The sequence below is a fragment of the Vipera ursinii genome, assembly GCF_947247035.1.
Source record: "Vipera ursinii genome assembly, chromosome: Z".
Lineage (NCBI taxonomy): Eukaryota > Metazoa > Chordata > Lepidosauria > Squamata > Viperidae > Vipera > Vipera ursinii.
Window position 1 is genome coordinate 45,916,626 of NC_139517.1, and position 24,426 is coordinate 45,941,051.

At 39.8% G+C, this 24,426-nt stretch overlaps 2 protein-coding genes across 3 annotated transcripts in view; one reads left to right on the forward strand and one right to left on the reverse strand.

Moving 5' to 3' along the window:
* The window catches only part of PTCD3 (pentatricopeptide repeat domain 3), a 38,608-nt gene extending 22,415 nt beyond the window's left edge, over positions 1 to 16,193 (reverse strand). Inside the window, exons 1-11 of one of the 2 annotated variants that reach the window (XM_083378527.1) lie at positions 16,080 to 16,193; positions 14,462 to 14,511; positions 14,091 to 14,124; positions 12,112 to 12,157; positions 11,460 to 11,528; positions 9,129 to 9,233; positions 7,378 to 7,501; positions 2,727 to 2,830; positions 2,276 to 2,340; positions 338 to 425; positions 189 to 249 (exon numbers count right to left, since the gene is read on the reverse strand). In XM_083378527.1, the coding sequence (XP_083234653.1) occupies positions 189 to 249; positions 338 to 425; positions 2,276 to 2,340; positions 2,727 to 2,830; positions 7,378 to 7,501; positions 9,129 to 9,233; positions 11,460 to 11,528; positions 12,112 to 12,157; positions 14,091 to 14,124; positions 14,462 to 14,511; positions 16,080 to 16,186 (853 nt within the window). In that variant the 5' untranslated portion in view covers positions 16,187 to 16,193. Of the gene's footprint in view, positions 1 to 188; positions 250 to 337; positions 426 to 2,275; positions 2,341 to 2,726; positions 2,831 to 7,377; positions 7,502 to 9,128; positions 9,234 to 11,459; positions 11,529 to 12,111; positions 12,158 to 14,090; positions 14,125 to 14,461; positions 14,512 to 16,028 lie in introns of both variants that reach the window. The other variant, XM_083378526.1, reaches the window with a different exon arrangement.
* A 72-nt stretch (positions 16,194 to 16,265) lies between these two features.
* Positions 16,266 to 24,426, forward strand: part of POLR1A (RNA polymerase I subunit A) — a 58,710-nt gene continuing 50,549 nt past the window's right edge. Inside the window, exons 1-7 of the mRNA XM_083378528.1 lie at positions 16,266 to 16,430; positions 18,179 to 18,383; positions 18,907 to 19,056; positions 19,125 to 19,232; positions 19,943 to 20,028; positions 20,146 to 20,255; positions 23,287 to 23,373. Of these exons, the coding sequence (XP_083234654.1) occupies positions 16,357 to 16,430; positions 18,179 to 18,383; positions 18,907 to 19,056; positions 19,125 to 19,232; positions 19,943 to 20,028; positions 20,146 to 20,255; positions 23,287 to 23,373 (820 nt within the window). The 5' untranslated portion in view covers positions 16,266 to 16,356. The remainder of the gene's footprint in view (positions 16,431 to 18,178; positions 18,384 to 18,906; positions 19,057 to 19,124; positions 19,233 to 19,942; positions 20,029 to 20,145; positions 20,256 to 23,286; positions 23,374 to 24,426) is intronic.

A 24,426-nucleotide genomic window follows, 5' to 3' on the forward strand; every position in this document is an offset into this window, starting at 1 on the left:
GACTATCTGTACTATCTGTGTTATCATTTTCATACAGCACCTATAATTTTCATACAAACCAAAGCTACAAAACTACTTACAAAGAGTGCAGTAATTATGCTGTGGACAGACCAATTCTGCATTGCACAGCTTATTTCTAGCTTTTCTCATTGGCACATTTTTTTAATGCAATAGGTTCTAAAACTTACCCTTAAGGTTTTTATTCAACAAATCAGCGTACATATTAAAAGCTTTTTGGTACTCCCCATGCTGTAATGACAAAAAATGTATAAGATATTAATATATTGACGTGGAGGTAAAAAGAGAAGCAAAATTGTTAGAAAGATTATAATTGTACCTTCACCATTCCCCTTATCATTGTACAATAGGAATGTGCATTTTTTTCTGGCATTAGGTGAAATATTCTCTCAGCATTGTTTTTTACCCTAGAATTGAGAAAAAATAACATACTAATTGACAATAACAGATATTCTCTAATGTGTGATTATAAAATCTGTTCATGCCTGTCTGCCTACTACATACTTAAAGGTAAAGGTTCCCCCGCACATGCGTGCTAGTCGTTTCCGACTCTAGGGGCTGGTGCTCATCTCCGTTTCAAAGCCGAAGAGCCAGCGCTTGTCCGAGGACGTCTCCGTGGTCATGTGGCCGGCATGACTAGACGCCAAAGGCGCACGGAACGCTGTTACCTTCCCACCGGAGTGGTCCCTATTTTTCTACTTGCATTTTTATGTGCTTTCGAACTGCTAGGTTGGCAGAAGCTGGGACGAGTAACAGGCGCTCTGTTATGCGGCACTCAGGATTCGACCCGCCAAACTGCCGACCTTCTGATCAACAAGCTCAGCGTCCTAACCCACTGAGCCACCGCGTCCCTTACTACATACTTACTATATATTTAAGCATGGCACATATGCAGGTTTTTTTTCCCAAGATATAAAATCTTTGTGGATAAAGATGCATTTGCATTATACATCACCGTATTTTTTGTCAAACTGTGTAGGTAACATATACAATATCTAATTTTGTAGCTGTGTCTATTTTTTTTATACACATTTGTTACTACATGTATATCTCAGTTTTCTACTGGGGGGGTTTAACACAAAGCCAGTTTGAAGTAGTGATTACGATGCTAGCCTAGAAATCAGGAGCTTGAGAGTTCTAATCCCAGTTTAGGCATGAAAGCTGGCTGTGTGACTTTACGCTAGTCACTCTCTGACAGCCCTTTCTACTTCACAGGGTTAATTGTGGGGAAAATAGGAGGAAGAAGAAATATTTATAAAATAATAAAGGGGGTAAAACTCAAATAAACATAATTAAATATTTTAGATCAGGGGTCTGCAAATTTTTGGTTCTGCAGATCTGTGGCAGTGAGGGAAGGAAATGCACATGTAACCTAAATCCTGTGCATGTGCGTATGAAGCTTCATGTGCTTGCCTGACACTTCAGTGGCCCAGTTCCTAATGGGCTGTAGCCTGGGTCATGATCTGCAGCCTAGGGCTTGGGAACCCATTTAAATAATTTGTCCAAAAATTTGTAAATTTGCTCATAACCTGTAATGTTATATGGCAGGGGTCCCTGGGCTGTAGCCCATCACCGGACTGCAGCTGTTTGAAACCGGGCCACATGATGGGGAAGTGCATGCAAAGGTCCAAACTTTGCTCAAGAGCCCTCCACTCATGCAAGTGGAGCTTTGAGTGCGAGCGCCCTCTGTTCACATGCAAAGCTCTATCTGCTTGCACCTACGGAGCTGTGCGTACATGCATCTGCCACTCATACGCACCCCCCCCCCACCAATGCCTGGCTGGCCCACCAAGGTGGAAAGGTTGGGGACCAATGGTATCTAGGAAAGACCTTGATAGAGAGGGTACAGAGATGCTGTCTAGGAAACAATCAGACAACAGAGGGCATAGCCTGCGACTGGATAGTGAATGGAGCAAGTGGGTCAGCAGGTAGTCTCCATAGTTTCTTGGGCTATAAAGGAGACGGTGGGAAATCTGTACTTTCATATTTGCAAGACTGATGTCAGTGAGATAGATCAGACAGGAAACACAATCAGTAAACTAGTTCTACTTTATTTTAAAGATACATTAACCAAATCTTGCAAGTCTGAAAATACAAATCAATAAGCTACGGTTATATTAAGATACTTTTATTATATAGTATTTATCTGTTTAATATATTTTTGAATAGGCTACTTAATATATAAGAAAAATCCTGACTTTCCAATTAAAATTCATGCAAATGTACCTCAAGGCATTACTGCTAGTATATTTCATACCTCCATGTAATTTGTTGGAATTTAGAAGAGTTCCTTGCAAACTGCCTTCTTGACGGAGTTTCTTCCTGCATAAGAATTTCAAATGTTAGCCTTCTAGCATGTGTATATCTACGCTTAACATAATTCTCTCTTAAATAGGTTGTTTAAAATGTCTTTATATAGAGAGAATTCATGTCCCACCAAAGAATAGAATAGAATAAACAGAGTTGGAAGGGACCCTATACCATTTCAGACAAATGGTTGTCCAATCTCTTCTTAAAAACTTCCAGTGTTGGAACATTCACAACTTCTGGATGCTATTTCTAGTTCTCTATTTAGACATTATGAAAAACTAGGACAACAGGGTAGGTTCCTAGCTCCCTTTCACAGCAATTGGAAATATTCAAAGTACTGTTTGTGTTTTATACATAGTAAATACAGCCTTATTCAAAATCCACCCATCTTTATTTACTTGTTTTTCTAAACTGCTATCATTCTCCTGATCCGGTTCTCTATCTCCATAAAAACATAGAAGATCCAGAAGGCTGTTTGAGGTCTCCAGAGATATACTTGTTCCTGCAAATGCAAAAACCCTGAACTGTAAATCATAGAAGTGGAATTAGCTGACATATAAATACCGTATTTATCGGTGTATAACACGCACTTTTCTTCCTGAAAATAGGGGGCAAATGATGTGTGCGTGTTATACGCCGATATAATGTTAATGACCCATAGTAAATACCGCACAGCAGCGCGGTATTTAAGTTTTTTTCCTGAAATTTCCTTTTTAAAATGAGGTGCGTGTTATACGCCGGTGCATGTTATACGCCGATAAATACGGTATATTAGCTGATGTATAAACATGAAATGTCACAACAAATAGAACAAGTAGTCCTCCACTTACATTTGGTTGTCTAATGACCGATCACAATTACAATGGCTTTGGAAGGCTGACATTAACCACTGTTTTCCCCTCCAGAGGAGAGAGCTGGGATTGTGGTTGCTGAGTGAAGCAGTCACGTCACACCTCACTTAATGACTGCTTTGTTCAATAACTGAAATTCTGGATCTAATTGTGCTTGTAAGTGGAAGATTACCTGTAACAAGAAAAGCTTTGTACCAATGGAATAAAAAACCTATGCAAATTTTTCATGGGAAGAATATACATGTAATTATCCTTTATACAGCATGCAGGTATAATTCCCCCCCAAAAAAAGATCAAGTAAAAGAAAGCCTAGCAAGCAAATTAAAGACAAATTAAATAAAGGACTTTATTTAAGCATATTTGTATGCTGTCCCAATCACAAGATAAAGAAAATACAGATCAAAATACATAGTCCTTGATTTATGAACACAATTAAGCCCAAAATTTCTGTTCCTAAATGAGATAGTTGTTAAGTGAATTTTGCAACTTTTTCAACAAGAAAGTTGTAAGACATTTTGTTATTAAGTAAATCACTGTAGTTTCTACCATGTTTCCCCAAAAATAAGCCCTAGTTTGAATTTTTGGAGGTGGACCTAATGTAAGCCCTACCCCATAAGTAACTCCTAGTTTGGGGGCAAGGTGCACACCTAAAAATCAAGCTAGGGCGGGGTTGGAGCTTACCATTGCAACCAGGCCTCCCTTGCCCCAAAAATATGGCTTATTGGGTGCGCATGTAAAAATCAAGCCAGGGCTTACTTTAAGGTAAACACGCTACCTATAGAATAAACCAAGTCTGTAATATTTCAAACTGCCACGACCATAAAGCTAAATCAATGGTCAGTCACAGTTGTTACATTTAGACATACATACATTATACACATATATTATACTGTGTGTGTAAATGATGCATTCTTGATTACAGTAGTATGTCAACCAACTTATACTTCATGAAAAGTATGATGTTGTGGTTGCCCTGCCATGTAGTATGCACATAATCAAACTAGTAACATTGCCAAGACTGCTATTTTAAACAGTTTTAAATACTCCACACTATATTAGCAAAGACTTAAGATACTCCCAGTGTACCAATAGTTTATATGTAAAAAAAACCCTGCTGTGTTATGCTATTGTGGGGGGAGGGAAACCCTTGCTATCCATTGCAGTGAGCAAACAAGTAAAAAAAAGCAAAATTACCTGAAGGTGCAAGAAAGAAAATAAATCAAAGCCTAACTGACTTTCAAAATAAAATAAAGCTCAACAACTATGTTTCAAGAGTTTGTAAAAAGTTTTGTGAATTACAACACAATGACCCAATGGGTAATAGGGCATAGGACTATGTTCTGTCTTACACACTAGCCATCTATTACTACCATAACACAATTATTTTAGAAAGACTGATCATTCTGTTGTGAAAATGTGAGAGAAGGGTGAATGAGATCCGCAAATGGCCCTTCACACACCCGTGGACTCTGGGGCAGGGGATGCCACGAGTGGCATGAAAGTCCATGTTTCCTATGCTATGCTGCCCAGACCCCAGCCTGGTTTCAGCAGGCAGCGACACGTTCTCCTCACTGCACAGAGCAACTGGGCCAGGCGAGGGGAACCAGTGACATGCCGAACCTGCCTGGATGTGCGCAGAGGTGGCGGCAAGCACATGTGCCTGGCGTCCTGGGTGATTGTTCTGCCACGCAGGGTGACCGCATTCTGAGTGCTCCCCTTTTACCCAGGACAGTAGGCGCCAGGTGCATGCGCTCGCTGCCGCCTCTGCACACGCCCAGGCAGGTTCGGCTTGTTGTTGGTTCACCTCACCTGGCCCAGCCGCTCCGTGCGGTGAGAACGGGCCGCTGCCTGCTGAGGTCTGGGTGGCGTAGCACAGGTTAAGTGGACTCTCATGCTGCTTGCAGCATCCCCTCCTCCGAAGTCCACGGGTGTGTGAGGTGGGTGAGAGTCATTTGCTGATTTCCTTCAGGTGATGCCTGTTTTTCTCCCTCCCTCATTACAAATATCTTCCCGCCGCTTTTCTTTCATGGCTGTGTGGCTCTTGTCCAGCAATTTAGAGTGGCCTTTCAAGCCATGGCCACCGACAGCACAGCCACCAGCCGCGCTGGCAGCCTTTCCCCTCCCCTTGTCCCTTCCTGGGCAGGGAGGGAGGGAGGGAGGAAGAAAGGGACAATGAGAGAGAGGGAACGAAGGAAGGGACAATGGAAGGGAAGGAAGGGACAATAAGAGGGAAGGGAAGGAAGGAATAGAAAATGGGAGGGAGGGAAAGAAGGGACAATGAGAGGGAAGGAAGAAAAGGAAAGGAGGAAGAAACGAAGGAAAGAAAGAACAGACAATGGGAGGGAGGGAGGGAAGGAAGGAAGGAAAGAAAAGAAGGAAGGGACAATGAGAGGGAGGGAAAGAAGGAAGGAACAGACAATGGGAGAGAGGGAAGGAAGGGACAATGAGAGGGAAGGAAGGAAAAGAAAGAAGGAAGGAACGGACAATGGGAGGGCGGGAAGGAAGGGACAAAGAGGGAGGGAGGGAAGGAAGGAAGGGACAATGAGAGGGAAGGAAGGAAAGAAGGAAGGAAGGAAAGGACAATGGGAGGGAGGGAGGGAGGGAGGGAAGGGAGGGACAATGAGAGGGAAGGAAGAAAGGAAAGAAGGAAGAAATGAACGGACAATGGAAGGGAGGGAAGGAAGGAAAGGAAGGAATGGACAATGGGAAGGAGGGAGGGAGGGAAGGAAGGAAAGAAGGAAGGGACAATGATAGGAAGGGAGGGAAGGAAGGAAGAAACAGACAATGGGAGAGAGGGAAGGAAGGGAGAATGAGAGGGAAGGAAGGAAAAGAAAGAAGGAACGGTTAATGGGAGGGAGGGAGGGAGGGAAGGGACAATGAGAGGGAAGGAAGGAAAGGAAAGAAGGGACAATGGGAGGGAGGGAAGGCGCCCACCGCAGTCCCACACCCTCCACCAGAGATCCACGGATCCCCCCCACAGCCCCGCCCGCACCCCCCAGAGGTGCCCTGCCACCTGAGTGACATTGAGCTGGCCAGGTCCCCCTGGTCATTGAATTCGCTTGTCAAAAAGTTGCAAAAGTTGATCACGACCCTGGGACACTGACCGTCTTAAGAATGAATCAGTTGCCAAACATCCGAATGTAAATCACATGACCCTGGGATGCTGCAACAGCCGTAAGTGTGAAAAATGATTATAAGTCACTTTTTGTCAGTGCTGTTGTAACTTCAAACAGTCACTAAGTGAATAGTTGTAAGTCAAGGACTACCTGTACTTTATCACTTTTTTCCTTTTTTGGTCAAGTTTTTGACACCTTCCTAGACGACTGGTGCTACTCAAATACTGCAGCCATGCGCACCCAGTGGATCACACCCACCTGGCACCCGGCAATAACTAAGTGGGTTTTGGGTTGCAGTTTGGGCACTTGGTCTGTAAGAGGTTCGCCATCACTGGGATAGGGCATAGGCCTATGTTCTGTCTTACACACTAGCCATCTATTAATACCATAACACAATTATTTTAGAAAGACTAATCATTCTGTTGTGAAAATGGACAATATAGATGGAAGTAAAGGTCAAACTAAACAGGCCTGAAACTAGTATACTAGTATAATAAACTAGTATAATAAACGTTATTTTATGATGTACCTGATGACCCAGTTTATAAAAATTGCAGTTTTATTATAGATTTATATTTATATTTAAGCAGTATTGTGGTTTTAAGTTCTGATTTTTATTGTAAGCAGCCTGCTTTTTAAAAAGATGATATATATATGGAATATGGATGTAAATGCACACAAAATAATTCAAATTATTATATTTAATCAACTAATATGTTTTTTTACTAAACCAAATTATATAAGTGTCAGAAACAGCTGGATCATCTTGTCCTATTTTTTTCAGCATAAATATTTTTCTTCTTCCACAAATGTGATGAAGGCTAATAACTGCATATACTACAATAACCCTGCTGGTCTTCATGAACCTTAGTATAAATCCTCAAAAAAATTGTTTCTATTATTAAAATTAAATAAAGATTTCAAAATAGTTTTGACTATATAATACCTATCATTACAATGGGTACTCTAATTTTATAAGCATTTACTAATGAGTTAAATCTCATAAGTTGAATCTCTGCAAATTTAAAACAGCTTATACCCTCCCAAATCTGTGTACTGTAACTGCTGATTTAGGCTAGTACCTGCTTGTAGAAGCTGATCATACATATTCACAGATGCTTTTACTTTTCTTAGCTGAATTAGATTTTTTAATGCAACCTCACTCACTTCTTCAAGTTGCAACACCAACCTTTTTGGCATGAGACTCTAAAGGAAACAACACAACACAATTAGGATCAAATGTTCTACAACGATATCATTGTGAATTTAGCCACCTGCAAGGAGGTCGGTAAGTCTTAAGTATTTTATAATTCTAAAATCTATTGTGCTTTTTCACTGAAAAGCAGGGGGGTGGGAGCAGCAGCTTTCCTTCTTTCTTAATTTTGATGGATGCATGTCTTGAAAACAGCAACAATTGCAGGAACAAACTTCCTCACCGGGCCTGGGACTTAGGCTCTCTGTCTTAAAAGTACTGGGATAAACACGGTACCTATAGAACAGTGGTGGCGAACCTATGGCACGCGTGCCAGAGGAGGCACTCCGAGCCCTCTCTGTTGGCACGCGTGCCGCCACCCCCACCAGCAGCAGGTCCATCAGGCTATCACCACCTCCCAGGGCAGGAGCAATGCCCAGCACAAAGGAGGCGAACCAGCCGACTAGCAAGCTCAAGTAGAGGTGGTAGAGCAGAGGTCATCAACCACTGTCGATTGGTGGACTGGAAGAAAAGGGAGGGGGAAGCATTTTACACGCGTAAAGAATATGTAGTCATGGTGAAAATTAATTTGAATGATGCCATTTCAAACATGACTAATCAGAATAAATTGAAAATTTACTAAATTTGGTATTAAACCATTCTGTTCCTGAGTGGCCCCTTTTCAGTTACCAATCCTAATGTGTTCCAAAACTACGGAATTCCAGTAAATCAAATGACCCCTAGAGTGGCAATGACAGAATTCTGTGCATGACCAAACTCAGGTACAAATCCATATTTAGACCTTTATTCTGGCAATAAGAACATTGAAGCAGGATTAGCTTTCTTGCTATCTTATGCATATTAGATATACTGATTCAATCTCATGACTCTTTCTTCTGCTTGCATGGCACAACAGACAATCATGTTTTGGGGCAAGAGAAGCAACTATCATCTGGACACAGTTATTTTAACTGTGTTTTCTGTTTGCTTCCGATCTTGCTGGGTTCAAGCCTGACCCTAACCCTAGTCAGAACCAGTATTATTACAAATATCTTCCACGCTGGAGAGTAAAAATATACAAATTGCTAATTGTGGCAGCTTGACCTAGCAAGTTCGTAACTATTTAAACACAGGTTTAAACCCCGTGGTTTCTATATATAATGGGCTGATTTGTTAGATTTTACAGCAGATAATATTATTCATTATTAAGGTTTCTTATGTTTATTGTAAAAGTGACTTTGCCCTTCAAACCTTATCCTTGATTCTTCCACTAGTGATTCTGAATTTCTAGGGAGAGACCATGCCCTGAGTGAGGATCTCACAATAATGCCAGATTATCCATATTCTTGAACGTAAATGTGTGCAAGCAGCACAATACAAAATTATGCAATAATGTATATGTAGCAAAGAAAGAAAGATAGAAGACAAGGATGGGCTTAAGTACCTTTATCCTAGTACAGAACAAAGGACTGTGCCAAGCAAAGAAATTATGAATTTAACTAATTCAAGTTAAATTATTTTTACTGTACAGTATTCAAGCAGTGGGTTAATTGAGGAAGTAATGTTGTTCAATGCATATGAAATCTATCATTGTATGTAATAAAAGTGGATTATGTGTTAGATAAAGAGTATAAAGTTTACCTGAATGGGAGGTTCAGCATAGTCTTTCTCAAAAAGTTCAGGATGTGTGTTAATAACAAATTTGGCTGCATTTTGTCCTGATGCTTTTGACATGGAAAAGAAATGCTGTGAAAAGAATATACCTGTATTACTTTAGAAAAAAATAGTATATAATGCATCCTATTTATCATATAGTCCTTGACTTACAACACATTTGGAATCAGAATTTTTGTTGCATTTGCTAAGTGAGACATACCTGATATTGCTATCTTTTTTGCCATGATTAAGAAAATCACTGCAGTTAAGTTAATCATGCAATCATTAACTGAATCCAGCTTCCCACACTGACTTTGCTTGTCAGACGTTGGCTGGAAAGATTGCAAATGATGATCATATAACCCTGGAATGCTGCAACCACTCTAAATATATGCTAGTTGTCAAGTACCCGGATCATGATTACATGGCCATGAGGATGGTACAATGGTCATCAGTACAAGTATAAATCCCCTTTTTCAATGTTGTATATTGGCAAAAGTCCTTTCAATTAAGGAAATAAATAATTACTTGCCTTATGATCAGTTGTTTAATGACCAAAATTACAATGAACTTTAAAAAGCAAAAAATATCTATTAGATAAGCTTGTTCTGTTTAACAACTATATGGTTCAATATGAGTCGCTTAATGACCATGGTGACACTTTACAATTGTCACTCACTTTAGTTTAGATAAGATGGCAGCGCAGCTACATTGTCTCTCGAAGGTGAAAAGTTTTTGGAGGGATATAGGCCACACGATCGGGAAGATTTTAATGTGTTTGAGCAATGTAGTGGGACTAAGCTAACATACGACTGACCATCTTTGCTGTATGGCGAGTTTTTAGCTGATTCAGAACTGTTGGTGAGACCATTAAAAGTCGTTTGCACTGTTTGAAAATGTTCTGCCAGCAGCAAGATCTGACTGCTGGCACAGCGACGGATTCTACTGCAAATCAAGGCTGTTTCCGAAGGAGGCAGAGGTGGGGGGGACGTCCCGGGGCTTATGGAGCAAAGGAACTGGATGAGGCTGTCGGCAGGCCCAGAGGAGGGGAGAAAGGCTTTTGGAGGAGTTAAGAGGCGGTGGCAACGTGCTCCAGGCGCAAAAAGGAGTGAGGCCCCTTTAAGAAAAAGGTGGAAGAGACAGGATCCGAAAAAGAAAAGGAGGCGAGGTTGTCGTGAAGGAATACAAGCTAATTTAAGGGCTAATCCACACGGAGCTCCATTTCCATCTGTTCTGTTTGCCACTGCTCGCTCCCTAGAGACTAAAATGGACAATCTGAAACTTGAGCAGGCCACAAACAAGGAGTGTATATCGGAGGTGGCGGCCCATTACAGCTGTATGCAACAAAATTTCATTTTGATATATGCTGGTTGGTGTACATTCAAAATGACAATAAAGTTGTTGTTATTATTATTATTATTATTATTATTATTATTATTATTATTATTATTATTATTATTATAATAAGTGGCCATAAAATTGAGTCCGATCACATGATGCCTTGACTTATGACTGCAACAATTTACAACCAAAATTCCAGGCTCCATTGTAGTCCCAAGTCGAGGACTACATGTAACCCTATAAGCAAATAAATTTTTTAAACTAACTTTAAATAAGATGTTCTATTAAACATCTAATTTTTAATGATTTTTTTTCTTGGTTTGTGTGAAGTTTAATAAGCAGCTATGCATATGACAGAATGGAGATGGATGTACCGTGAGGCACACACTTAAAAATCAAGCTAGGGAGGGGGTAGGGATGTTGAACTGCCCCATTCGCGCTTACCTTGCAGCCAGGTCTCTCCTCGCCGGCCCACTTCTTCTGCCGTCTTCTGCATTTTTCATTCACAAGCCTTTCCGAAGGCCTCTGCAGCCAAGAACTGAGCTATGGATTCAATCCACAGCTCGGTTCTGTGAGACCTCTGCAGCTGAGGACCCTGCAGAGGCCTTCCAAAAAGGCCTGACTGCAAAATGCAGGCCAGAATGCAGCTGAAGAATGAAGCTACTACTCCTTTGGCCACAGAAGTGGACTGGCTGGGTGGGGCTGTCAGAGCCGGAGGTGAGTAAGACATCCCCCGAAAATAAGACCTGGTGCCTCTTTTGGAGGCAAAAAAAAGAGAGACCCAGTCTTATTTTGGGGGGACCACAGTAGCTTTTCTTTTCCAGCTAAACCTTAATTATTAGATTATCACTGTGTAAAAATAAGGAATATGGAAAAGTATGCTAGAAATAATGGAATACATACAAATAGCAATGATTGAAAAGTAAACCATTCTTTTGTTTCCTTCTGGCAAATAAAGTTTCAGAAGTCACTTACATGCTCTGAAGAATTTCTGGGGATAAGATAAGGATCATCTTGAAATGTGTAGGGAACAGCTGTAATATCCTATAAGGAGAAGGAAAAAGCATTTAATGTATAGATTCAAATGAACAATAGATTCATCTTTCTGCTGCAATGAATCAAATAATTTAATAATGGAAAGCTCTTTTATTAAGAAAAATTCATGTCTGTACTTCTTACTATTATTGTTTATTTACAAAAGAAGCCTTGATAAGAGAGAAAAGTGCTTTAGGATAATCAGCAATATGATCTAACCATTAGTAAAACATTCAGGCAATTTTTTCTCAAAACGAAACTGCAGGCATCAAAGATTAATAACTTTGTAAATAACATCTTTGTGCTACTGTTCATCTAAGAAAAAAATGAGCTCTTTTCAATCCTGAACACAGTATTATGTACATATACTTACATCTCACCTAGTTTGTTTTTGCACTTCAAATTTGAAACTTATTTAGCTGAAATACCATACTTTTTCTCCTTCATATAAAGGAATACAAATGTAACAGGAAATAATATTAAAGGCAACATACAATACAGATAAATATATATATATATATATATATTGCAATATATAGGATATTTCATATTAAGAGGACTAGTAACACAAATGAAGCTTTGTAGTACTTACCCTGTTTACAGTTAATGCAAGTGCTTGAAGAACTGCTGTTTTATCCCTAATTTTAAGCAAAATGTGTTAAAGTTTAAATGTGCAGTACTGTTTTTAATTTGCATATTGCTTTCAACAGAAACTATGGTGTAATTTAGTGAAGAAAACTTCAACGATACAGAGATCTAAAACAATGCTTTAGAATCCTAAATATTCAATTGTCAATAAACAAGCTTGAATAAATGAGCCTTCATTTAAATTTATTTATGTATCTGTTAAATTTATTTGCCATCTACATGGGCCTACTTTAGGCTGTTTACAATAATAATAAGGAAGAAAATGAAAGGATAAAGAGAATAAAATAGGAGGATAAGAAAGGAGGATAAGTAAAATAGAACCCATAAACAATGAAAAAGGAACACAAGAATACATCGAATGCTAATTAATACACAGAAGAATACATCAATATAATCAATACATTAAAAAGATGGATGGGTCAATAGCAGAGAGTAAGGTTGGGAGGTGGAGCATGCCATTAATTCAGCAGCCACCTCCAGTGTGAAACTTTTCCTTTGTGCAAATAAATAGTAGTTTCTTAATTTAAATTATCTTGTGTGGTGGAGGTATTTTACTTTAGAAGCTAAGTTGATGTAATTAGGTTATAGTTGTATTAGGTGTACTATGCCAGAGAAATGACAACAGCATTTATAGTAGACATGTTTGACAAGGCCTGGCTATGGTAACACGCACAACCACATTTGGATAGGAAAGCATGGCTTATAGTTAGATGTGTCTCACATTCTGTTTTGAACTGGTACTACTTTAAAAAGGGAGAAAACTTCAAGAAGGTATGTTACTTTAGAACAGGGATCTCCAACCTGTGGGCCATGGCCCGGTACCAGACTGCAGCCTGTTGGCCAGCAGGAATGGCTGGAAGTACATGCACATGTGAGTGCACTCCACACTCACAGTAGCGGCCCATTTGCGCATGTGTGGGAGTGCAAACGCTGCCGTCACGCAATTGCTATCAACCCATCTGCGCATGTGCACGGTCACTAGCGGCTTGCTTGCGCAGCCGTGCAGGCACCGCTTGCACACAAATACTGGCACCGCTGTTGTGTGCGTGCCCATTTGTGTGTGCGCACGCATACACATTTCTCTGCTTCTCCCTTTCCCTTCGGGCCACCAATCCGGAAAGGTTGGGAAACTCTGCTTTAGAATATGGTAATCTCAAAACCAAATATTCACATATTGTTTACAACTGCACATATTAAGCATTTGGGGTAGTATCTAAGTGTCACGGTTCCGACAGATGAGACCAGATAAATCAGAACTCCAAAGGCAGACTTTCAAAAGTGAAACCAAGTCTGAAAAACCCTCTGCCCTGCCCCCTGCCTCACTTCACAAGACAAACCTCTTGCCCACTGCCCCACCCGCCAGAGACCCCCTGGATCTCCTCCAACCCTGCCTGGCCCCCCGACATCCTCCCATGAGCAACATCAAGATGGCCACGCCCACCCAGTCTGCCGTGACCACTGCAGCCACGCCCATCCAATAGCCCCCCCTCGAGGGCACGACAATGCTGATGTGGCCCTCAATGTAATCAAGTTTGACACCCCTGATTTAGACTATTGGAAAACCTCCACTTCTCCCCTCCCATTCCTGTGGCAACCTAGAATGAGCAAGATGGCTTCAGCCAGGTTCGTTGTAGAGTTGACACTAGGAATGTTCTTCCTATAGTAAACAGATATCCTAAACAAGAAATTATGCAACAAACCTGTTTCCCCAAAAATGTTCATGAACTACATTTGATTCAGAATATCCAACAGATGTCCTGATGGCTTATGGGAAAATATCACAATCATTTCACAAAGGCTCTGTAAAGCTATACATCATTATTTATATTTATGGCTTATGGTTATTTTAAATATTATAAATTGCCATGGAAGGATAGTAAGATAGTTTCTGGGGGGAAAGAAAATTTAACTGAAACAACTCACCAGGTTTTTTTTCTTGGAAGGAAAATTGTTTCTTCTGCAATTATGAAAAACAAAAATAACTATAACTTATTAAACTATATACATCTTGAAAATGTTTATTAAAATTTTAATTATGAATGGAATTATATTAGTCATTAAACCTGATTATTTTAAAACAACAATTTTAAATAAGTACTGTCCGTATGAGAAGCAAATTTTGCCAGATAAAGAAGCTGTCCTATCTAAGATCAATTTATTCAGAATCAAGTCCAGGATCTTCAGGTTTATTTTCAAATATAGAATATATAACATATATTAAGGGAAATAATAAATTTCTTATTTGCAAATATGCATTTTAACAATACATGCACGAACACAACAAAATATTATACCTTTCAGGTTGGGAGATTTTTCTGCAAAGGTTGCATTTTCTGAATAGTGCCTAAAGAAAAAAGTTATATGGATAAATCCATATATACATACATGTCTTTTATATATACTGCTCAAAAAAATAAAGGGAACACTTAAATAACACAATGTACTGTATTTAATAGCAGGATGTCTTAGTGTTCCCTTTATTTTTTTGAGCAGTATATGTAGTTTACATAATTTAGCAGAACCCTCTTGAATATACAGCATTATGTGATACGATATATTCGTTATACTTCCTATTTTTCTTACACCAATAATGTTGTGAGGTAGATTGAGCTGGGAGGGAATGACTGGTCCACAGTCCCCCATCTGACCTTCTTGCCTAAAGAAGACAAGAACTGGACCTCTTGGTTTGTAATCCAATACCTTAATCAATATTCCAAATTGGCATATTCGTTGGAAAATCAAATATAGTATCGTTTAATATTGTAAGACAGTGTCTTTTTCAAGTTTCAATATTCACAAATACATTTTCAAAGCAATTTTATTGCAATGTTTAGCCATGGTTCATTTGCCATGGTTTGCTGGATAAACAATACATATTATAAAGCATAATTCTTGAACTACAGAGACTAAATATGCGCAACATCTTAAGTTAAAATCAAAGCATTTTATTGCAGTAATATAAGAATCCAATCTATTTCTGAAAAAGTGTATCTCAAATACAAAGCAAGCAAAATGTGCTTTTTTAAACAGTCTTTATAATTTATCCAAATCACTTCTAGCAAATATGATTTCACCAATCATTTATTATTAGAAAATCAGGAAACATAGAAAGATCTTTCTCAGGTGGCATATATACCAGCTATTCTCAATTACCCACAAATATTAATGTGCCTTTTAAGTATTTTTAAAATCTTTTATTAAATGCAAAAATCAAGATTAAAGCACCTCACATATAAGTTTATTCTGTGCTTGAATACATTGAGCTGTGGGACCCACCACTTCTCTGAATAAGTTGTTCTTATTGTGGGGAAGCACTTCCTAACATTCAGGCATAATTATTTACAACAGGCAGTGAAATTCCATAACAGGATATAGAAACTGAATAAATAAAATGTTATAAGGATTTATGAACATCCAAGAACTATTGAGTAATTTTAAGAGCTCGTTATTATTTTTAACGTGAAGGGAAATTTATTCAATATATGAACGATAATAATTGTACTTAATATTAATTATAAATTTATCTATTGTGTGCCATTTTTGATTCTTGCGCTGTAATTTTTAAAAAGAACTTTAATATGCCCCCCCCCAAAAACCGCATTTGTTTTAGAGCAAAATTAGATAAATCTTAGGCTGCACGTTTCTGACTCTCTTCTCTTGGGTCACGTTGTGATTCAAAACGTCTAGAAAGCTTCAGATCGCCTACATTTAAACTAATATAGCAGCATCCATAAAATATAATTACGAGGAAATACTAATATTAAGAACGATTTGCCAAGATTAAATGGATGCAACCCGATGCATTAAATTAGTGCTGCAACCTCGTTACGCTACTTTTCACTGCCCATTTTTCTCCCTCACCTTTCCAGGTCATTCGTGGGAGTCCTGGTCTCGCGTCCCAAACCAACGTACCTCTTACTCCCTTCCTTAAAAGAGCCAGATGTTCCCGAAACGACGAGTCTTCTCTGCAACAAGTCTCGGGCGGGAAACGAGCACAGCCACAACCTGCAGGCCGCCATAACGGAACTGACGGATGCTGCTGGAATGTGGACGGGACCGGAAGCGGAAGTTGTAATCAGCCACACCGCCAAGCGCACGCTGTGGACACGCGCCGGATCCCCAGTGGCTCCTCTTAAGTCTCTGCTCGGTGGTATCTGGCCGGCATTGCCGAGATCGGCTGGTCGGACTCATGGCTGCGAAGGAGGTGCCGTGGAGGCGCCTGACGGGGTTGTCGTTTGGGATGTATACGGATGCAGAGATACGGTAAAAATCGGACGGCAGGGAGGACATACTGCTTGAGGCAGGGATCAGACATTGGTTTCTTCGAAGTCCGCCCACATTGGGGGAATTTAGTTAATGAGGCCGCCTGTTGTATCTGTCAGCCTTTGCCAAAATATTTTGTTGCTTTTCTGACGACAGACCCTGCTGTTATCCGATTCTCAGTTTTTATGATAAAGTTTCATCTTAGAGAATTTCAGTGTTCTAGAGTCTTCTCCAGTGTGGTGTCCCACTGTATGTTGCTTTACAGATATTATTATTGTTGTTGTTGTTGTTGTTATTATTTACCGTGGCATTCTGTGGCTAAAGTGCGACATAAATATCTGAAAATGCTGGGGAGACAGACCCTCACTTCCTGTTTGTAGACGTTCATGACATTTTTAGTTTGATCATAAAGCATATCAGTCTTCTGTATCAGTGTTTGGAATATAAACCTGGACAATTAGTATACTAAAGGGCCATTTTTTGCAAAGTTTAATTGATATTCAGTAATTGACCGATTGCACCAAATAATTTCCTTGTTCTATCCTTTTTATGAAATCAGTACTGTTGCTTCTTTTGTTTTTCATGTCCCAAGTACTGTAATAAACTATCATGTCTTGATCGAAGGAGCCCAATTCCAGCCACTTCATTTGCTGATACTAAAATGTCCATTGATTCATTTTATTTTAAACTATTTTCAAATTTTGCATGTTCATGCTTCTTACATTATATTCCTACTGTAATTTTGTCTTTACAGCTTTAGATTTTCTTGCATGGAACATCAACAACTAGATATTCTATAGGTGAGGGGTTTTCAAAGTTGCCCCTTTTATGACTTGTGGACTTCAACTCCCAGAATTCCTCAGCCAGGCACATTGAAGTTGAAGTCCACAAGTCATAAAAGGGCCACATTTGATGACTCCTGCTGTAGGTTTTAATCTAGACACATCATAAATACCATTAGTATTCGAAAAGATTTTCACTTTTTTCTCTATAGCATGTTGAGTCCCATCTGATCCAAGGGGCTTATAATGCAGCACTACCTCATCAATTGTTTTACCATTATCCATACGGTTTTCATGGTAAAAATATGATTACACTGATGAATTTGGTCACCTCTATGTTCGATCTATGTCTGTTTGGATGATAAAGGCCATCTGAAAGGAGACCTGCATTTTGGTCCATGTGGTAGTATATGCTGCTTTGAGGCAGTTCTTTGAAGAAGTGGTGATATACCCCACCCTCAAGAAATCTTCACTGGACCCAACTGTTCTGGAACTAATCTCAAACCTTCTCCTTCCAGTGAATGTTGTTGAGAAAGCAAGTCTGATGAAAATGTGTAAAGAGAATACTAAATTGTTTACTTTCTAGCAATCCAGTTAAGCTGTTTTGGGTCTGTTGAATTTGATTCAGTTTTCTATGCATCAAAACATAATATTGTTTTCTTAGTATATGCTTTGAGTTGATTGTCATATACCCAGTTATAGGACAGTTCTATGCAACAAATCCCCTGTAAACATACTGTAATGTAAAAGTTTGCAAGATATAATACTTTCTTTTCTTTAAGTAGTTAAAAAAGCAGATATCTCTGACAATTGCTGTTATGAATGAAAAGTTTCTGAGTTTATAAAGAAAGCTGTAAAACTTCAAGGAAATTAATACATGTTGAACTCTTTCTATTGTGAAATGTAGTTGATTTTAAGATTTCCATGGCACTTTCTTTGCTCCCCCCCCCTTTGCTTTCCTTTTAGGAAACTGAGTATAAAAGCTATAACCAATCCTCTTTTTCTTGATAATGCGGGTACTCCATCTCCAAATGGACTATATGATTTGGCTTTGGGTCCACTTGACAACAAGGAAGTTTGTGTTACTTGCATGCAAGACTTCAACAATTGTCCTGGTCATCTAGGTCACATAGAACTACCCCTCACTGTTTATAATCCTCTCTTTTTTGATGTAAGTATATTAAACCATAGTTAAGTCATATATGGGTAGCAGTGAATTAATCATCGCATTCAGAATTTGTAAATAGAAGTATTAATAATTAATAATATATATATATATATATATTTTTAAAATTCCATTTATATCCCGCCCTTCTCCGAAGACTCAGGGCGGCTTACAAGCTTAGCAGTAGCCTTCATTCTATGTATATGCCTGCTTATTAGGGCTTTCACACACACCCCCAAGCGGCATTATTACAAAGTCAGCTTATTGCCCCCAACAATCTGGGTCCTCATTTTACCTACCTCGGAAAGATGGAAGGCTGAGTCAACCTTGAGCCTGGTGGGATGCGAACCTGCACTAATTGCAGGCAGCTGGTGTTACTTAAGGAGGCATTAGCCCACTGCTCCACCAACCTTTCCACTCTGTTATAATATTGTAACAAAATAACATTGGCACAATATTAAACATGTGAATTAGCAGGATAATTGTAGTAGTAGTAATAATAGTAATAATAATAACTTCTTATTTTCAGAAATTATTCCTTCTGATGCGAGGTTCCTGTTTGAATTGTTGCCACCTAACATGTCCACGAGCTGCAATTCATTTATTACTAAATCAGCTAAAGCTACTAGAAATAGGACTGATTCAAGAGGTCCATGATCTTGAAGCAATCCTGAGTAGGGTAAGTTTTACTTTGCTTAATCTGTTTTGACAGTATTTTATATGTTTGTAATATAATTATTCTCTCAGTTTTTAGATGAAAGCTCAGATGCAGTTGGTGCTGAAATTGAAGAAGTATTAAGTTCCCACACAAAGGATATGCTCCAAAATAATCAGTTTAGAGACTACAGTGCACATGTAAGTAAGAAGAATCAATATTTTATGCAGTTAATTACACTGCTTTTCATGAACAGCTTCCTCTCACTTCCCATTAACTTGTAAAATCAGTGGTTCTTTATGGAAATATTATTTGTTCTGGCTTAATGTGTGACATTTTTCTTTAATACTTTGAGGCCGAACTGTTATTCTCTAATTTCATTTGTTGCAAAACTAATATAATATAATTCAGGCTGCTCAGAAAAGAAAACAGGGTTTTCTGTCCACAGCCAGGAAAATCCTGGATTCATTCTTCCTGTTAGCTCTTTAACAGTGTATCATTTGTGAGGGTTACTGCCTAGTTAGTGGATGTGGGCAGCATATGGTGGTTTGCTAGATAACATTTAGACTAGAAATCCTAGATAATGATAGGAAGAATAAATCGAGGATTTTTCTGGCTGTGAACAATTTATAGGAGATAAATCCTATGTGAGACCAAATTGAAAGCTTTGTGAATGCTTCAAAACTGAATAGAGTGTAAGTGATGAAGGTCTGCTGTTCTCTTTAATGTATTCATGGATACATTCATGGATACAAACAAATGCTTGTGGTGACATTGGGGGCTTCTTAACTCACTACAGAGTGAAATTAAATTAAACTTGTTCTTGTTAATGCTCACAATCGATTATATTTAAATTTGTGTTTCATCTACAGTATAATTTCTAGAACTTTGCTTTTCATTCTTGGTGTAGGTAAAAAATGTATGTGAATGTAGAAGTAAACTTATCTCTCAGTTTTGGAAAGTACACATGACCTCAAAGAAATGTCCAAACTGCAAGTAAGTTTTTCTTTTTCTGGGCATTTTTATTCCTACTTCCTTCATCCCTAGTTTAAAACCATTAGGATTTGTCTTCACGTTGGGTTAATGGTTTTTTTTTCCCCCTCCATCTTCAAGAGCAGGAAGATCACTTATTCGTAAAGAACATAACAGCAAGCTCACTGTAACTTATCCCACTGTCGTAACTCAGAAGTCAGGCAAACAGAAAGTAGTGGAGGAAGTAGCAAGTATGTGTATTTTTTTTTATATTACACACATGCAGATGCAAAAGTTGTTACTGAGAAATATTTTTGTCACACTAGAACAAACAGTTGTAGAATGTGCTATGTAGATATATGTACAACACTCAGACTTTTCAAATCTGCTTTCTGTGTCTGGGTTAAAAATTAATTGAAAATTATGGACACTTTCATAAAAGGTGAATTTATAAACTATTTCAAGACACCATTGTATCAGGGCTTTCTCAAATTTAACTTTAACTTTAAATTTAACACATTAACTTCAATGGAATTAAAGCTAGTCCCAAATCCCATAGATTTCCAGTCTTCACTAAAATTAGCTTCAGTGGGTCTTCTCACTCATAAGCCATATTTGAATTAAATTGAATACTTCATTTGACCAAGTGTGTTTATAGACAAAGGGAATTAGTCTCCGGTGCAGAAATTCTCAGTGTATGTGCAAGGCAACAGAATAATGATAAACATCATCATAATACCAATAAGAAGGGGAAGCAAAGAATATAATGTATAAATAATAACACTACAGCCATACTATAGGATATAGACATTAAACAGAACTGTGAGAATTGGGGGTCCAGCAGAGCAATGGCCTGTGTATAGTTGTTTTGGTATGCAATACTCTGCAGTGGCATCCCGAGAGCAGTGAGGGTGGGGGGCTGAAACAGTTTATGTCCAAGATGGTGGGGCTGCAGATATCTTATCAGCTCTCCTTCTGACCCCTGCAATATAAGATCTGCTATGATTGTGGTTGTTCTTTGCAGTCTTAAATATTCATTGGAATCTGTACCTGGCCTGTTTGGTTGCTGCACCAAACCAGACAGATACAAACTCTAGTTTGGTACAGCAACCAACGGTACAAACAGCAATGACTGACGTCATATTTCACAACCAAAGCAAGCACTCTAAGCAGCATAATGTCTGAATGTAGCCAAATTTTAATCCATCCAACAATTATTCATGAATTTAGAAACTTTTCCATATAAGAAAAGTACATTTACCGTATATACTTGAGTATAAGCCGAATTTTTCAGCCCACTTTTTGGGCTGAAAAATTCCACTTCAGCTTATACTCCAGTCAACAAAAAAACTTGCCGAGGACTTGTGCGCGGCCGAGGCTTTGGTGCTTCCGGGATCGCACGCACCTCTCCCAAGCCACCACCGTCCGAGACCTGCCGAAGTTTGGGGAGGTTTGGGGAGGTGCGCGCGCACCTCCCCAAACCTCCCCAAACGTCGGCAGGTCTCCGTTCCTCCGCGCAGACCTGCTGACGTTTGGGGAGGCCATTTAGCTGCCATTCAAAACAACCAATACCCCAAAACTACAAATAACCTCTTTCAAATTTATGACAAATGCAGCACTCCAGTGGTCATTCACACTTACCACAGACCCTGGGGATGTTGCGCTGTCCTCCCCTGCCCGTCTTCCCCTGCAGCACTTAGGCCTGCTCCCCAGGACTCCTGGAAGCAGCTGCGAACAATTCCTTGCTAAAATGGCGGCTACTTTCAGAGCCTTCTCCGCTAATCAGCTGTCTGCCCATCAGCTGTCCATAGGGATGCTGCAAAGCTCTCCTTCTCTAGGCCTTGGACTCCCTCCTGGCTGAAGAGTAGATGAACCAAGCCAGCAAGGAGACAAAATGTTTCTGCAGCTGTTTTTCCTCTGAAGTTTTTTTTTTTTAAAGTAATCTCCGAAGGTTATGCCAGAAAATGGAGGACGCTGGGTCTTTGCAAGCTTTAGCTGTCCGCCTGGCTGCCTGAAGGCCGCCCTTTTCAGGCAGTCTGACAGACAGCTAAAACTTGCAAAGACCCAGCGTCCTCCATTTTCTGGCACAACTTTTAGGGATTTATTATTATTATTCCTACTACTACTATTACTACTACTACTACTTCAGGAGTAAAAAGTTGCAGAAAAAAATTCTCCCCTTACTAGCTTAGTTCCTCTACTCTTCCATCTGGAGCCAAGGTAAGATTTTAAAAAGGGATATTGGTTGGAAGGCAGAGGGAGAGTTTAGTTTTAGCATCTAAAAAAAGGGGGGGAAATCAGCGAGTACATCCCAACCAGCTTTTTATGTTTTTGTTATTGAAGAAATATGGGGGAGGGGGAGGGGTTCTGGGGTGGGTTGGGGAGGGGATAATATTGTAACTTCAATAAAAATTTTCAATAAAAAAAAAGAAATATGGCTTTCTGGGGGAAGGTGGGGAGGGCGGTAAGGAAGGAAAGGGTTTTTGGAAGCTCGTCCTGAAGCTGCCTTTTGTGCAAGGGGCCTTTTCTCAAAGCCTAGAGAGGCAACTTTGTTGCCTCCCCGTAGACAGCTGATGGGCGAACACCAAAAGCTGGAACTAGTCCCAGAACAAAACGGAGACCTGCCGTTTGGTTTGGGAGGCGCCCAAACCTCCCCAAACGTCAGCAGGTCTGCGCGGAGGAACGGGCGTGTTTCCTCGCCTGCTGGGCGCCGCGATTTGCCCGGGGAACGCGCGGGCCCCGAATGGCAGCGTGGAGCGAGGAAGCGGACAGCCAGGGCTTCCCCGAGAGCCGTGGCCACACAGGGTATTCCTGTGTATTCAGGCTTGCAAAATGGCGGATCGAGCCTCTGCTGGCGGCAGAGGCTTGCAGAGAGCGGATCCAGCCTCCGCCGGCGGCGGAGGCTTGCAGAACGGCGGATCGGCTTATACTCGAGTCACCAACTTTTTCCAGTTTTGGGGGGTGAAATTGGGGGTCTCGGCTTATACTCGAGTCGGCTTATACTCAAGTATATACGGTAACTGCAAATCATGTGAACCCATAATGTGAATCATCCAGTTTTTATTTGACACAGCATATGAACCATACTCTTTGGATTATCATGATGCACAAATCCAGATAACTGTCATTTATTCACAATAAATAATCACAATAAATTGAAAATGTAGCATATAAGATGGCAGTTTCTTCTGACTGAAAAATACCTGGAGAAAAGTAAATGCAGAAATTGTTTCAAATACCTTGTGACAAATGTCAAAACAAAAAATAATTCAAACTTCTTAGCTATAGATGAAACTCAGCTGGGAAAACGAGGCTACATGACACCTTTGACTGCCAAACAACACATTGAAGTTTTGTGGAAGAATGAGGGTAAGTGAATAAAACTGCTGCTTTTAAGAATTAATACCTCAATTTACGAAAAAAATAAAAATGCTGAAAGCTATGGTAGCTGACCTATTTTACTTTAGTAACTTTACATGCTGTTTCAACTGTGCATAATTCTGCGTGGCTCATAGATCTCATCAAGTAATTGTTAAAACAAATATGAATTACTAAAACTAAAATATAACAGTATAAACGTAAAATGACAACTTAATAAAATAACTTTATAATCAGCAACATCCAATACCTAGGAATAATCACAGCAACATTTTTTGCATTTTTACGTGCTTTCGAACTGCTAGGTTGGCAGAAGCTGGGACGAGTAACAGGCGCTCACTCTGTTACGCGGCACTCGGGATTCGACCCACCAAACTGCCGACCTTCTGATCGACAAGCTTAGCGTCCTAACCCACTGAGCCACCGCGTCCCTCGTTAATGGCTTAGGGGAAAGCTAACAGAATCAGAGCTAGTCTGATATTGGGAGAATGATGTTTTAGAAAAGGAGATAAATGTCTATGGACACTCTTAGTTATCCAGGTCATAGTTGTTGCAAAGATGCTTTTTCATGAGTGAACTGGACTTCCTTGTTTTTCTTACCAGCTTCGTTCATCTCTGACTGGATGATGGGGAATGGAAAGATTTTTACTCCTTGCTGACAGCTGGTCATTTGCATTCTATTAGAGAGTCTTTTGGAGGCTTTATCTGTGTCATCAGGGTCACCTGAGTAGTGCAAATAGGTGTGGAGCCTTCTTGGAACTGTTGAAATAGCTGGGTTGTAAATTGAAAATAGGTGATGTCATATCCCTCCCCCTCTGTTGACAGGGATGTTGAGTTTTAACATAGATGGCCAGGACCTAGACTAGACGTGTCAAACTCGTGACGTCGTGCGATGTATTGGGAGTGTTTTGCCATTGCCTGCAATAGGGTGGGTGCGGCTTCCGCACGACACATCCAGCCCGCCGGCTGGCAGTTTGACATCCCCGATCTAGGGGGAAACATCCCTCATCCCAGTAGATGGACAGATACTGCTGAGAAAAGACA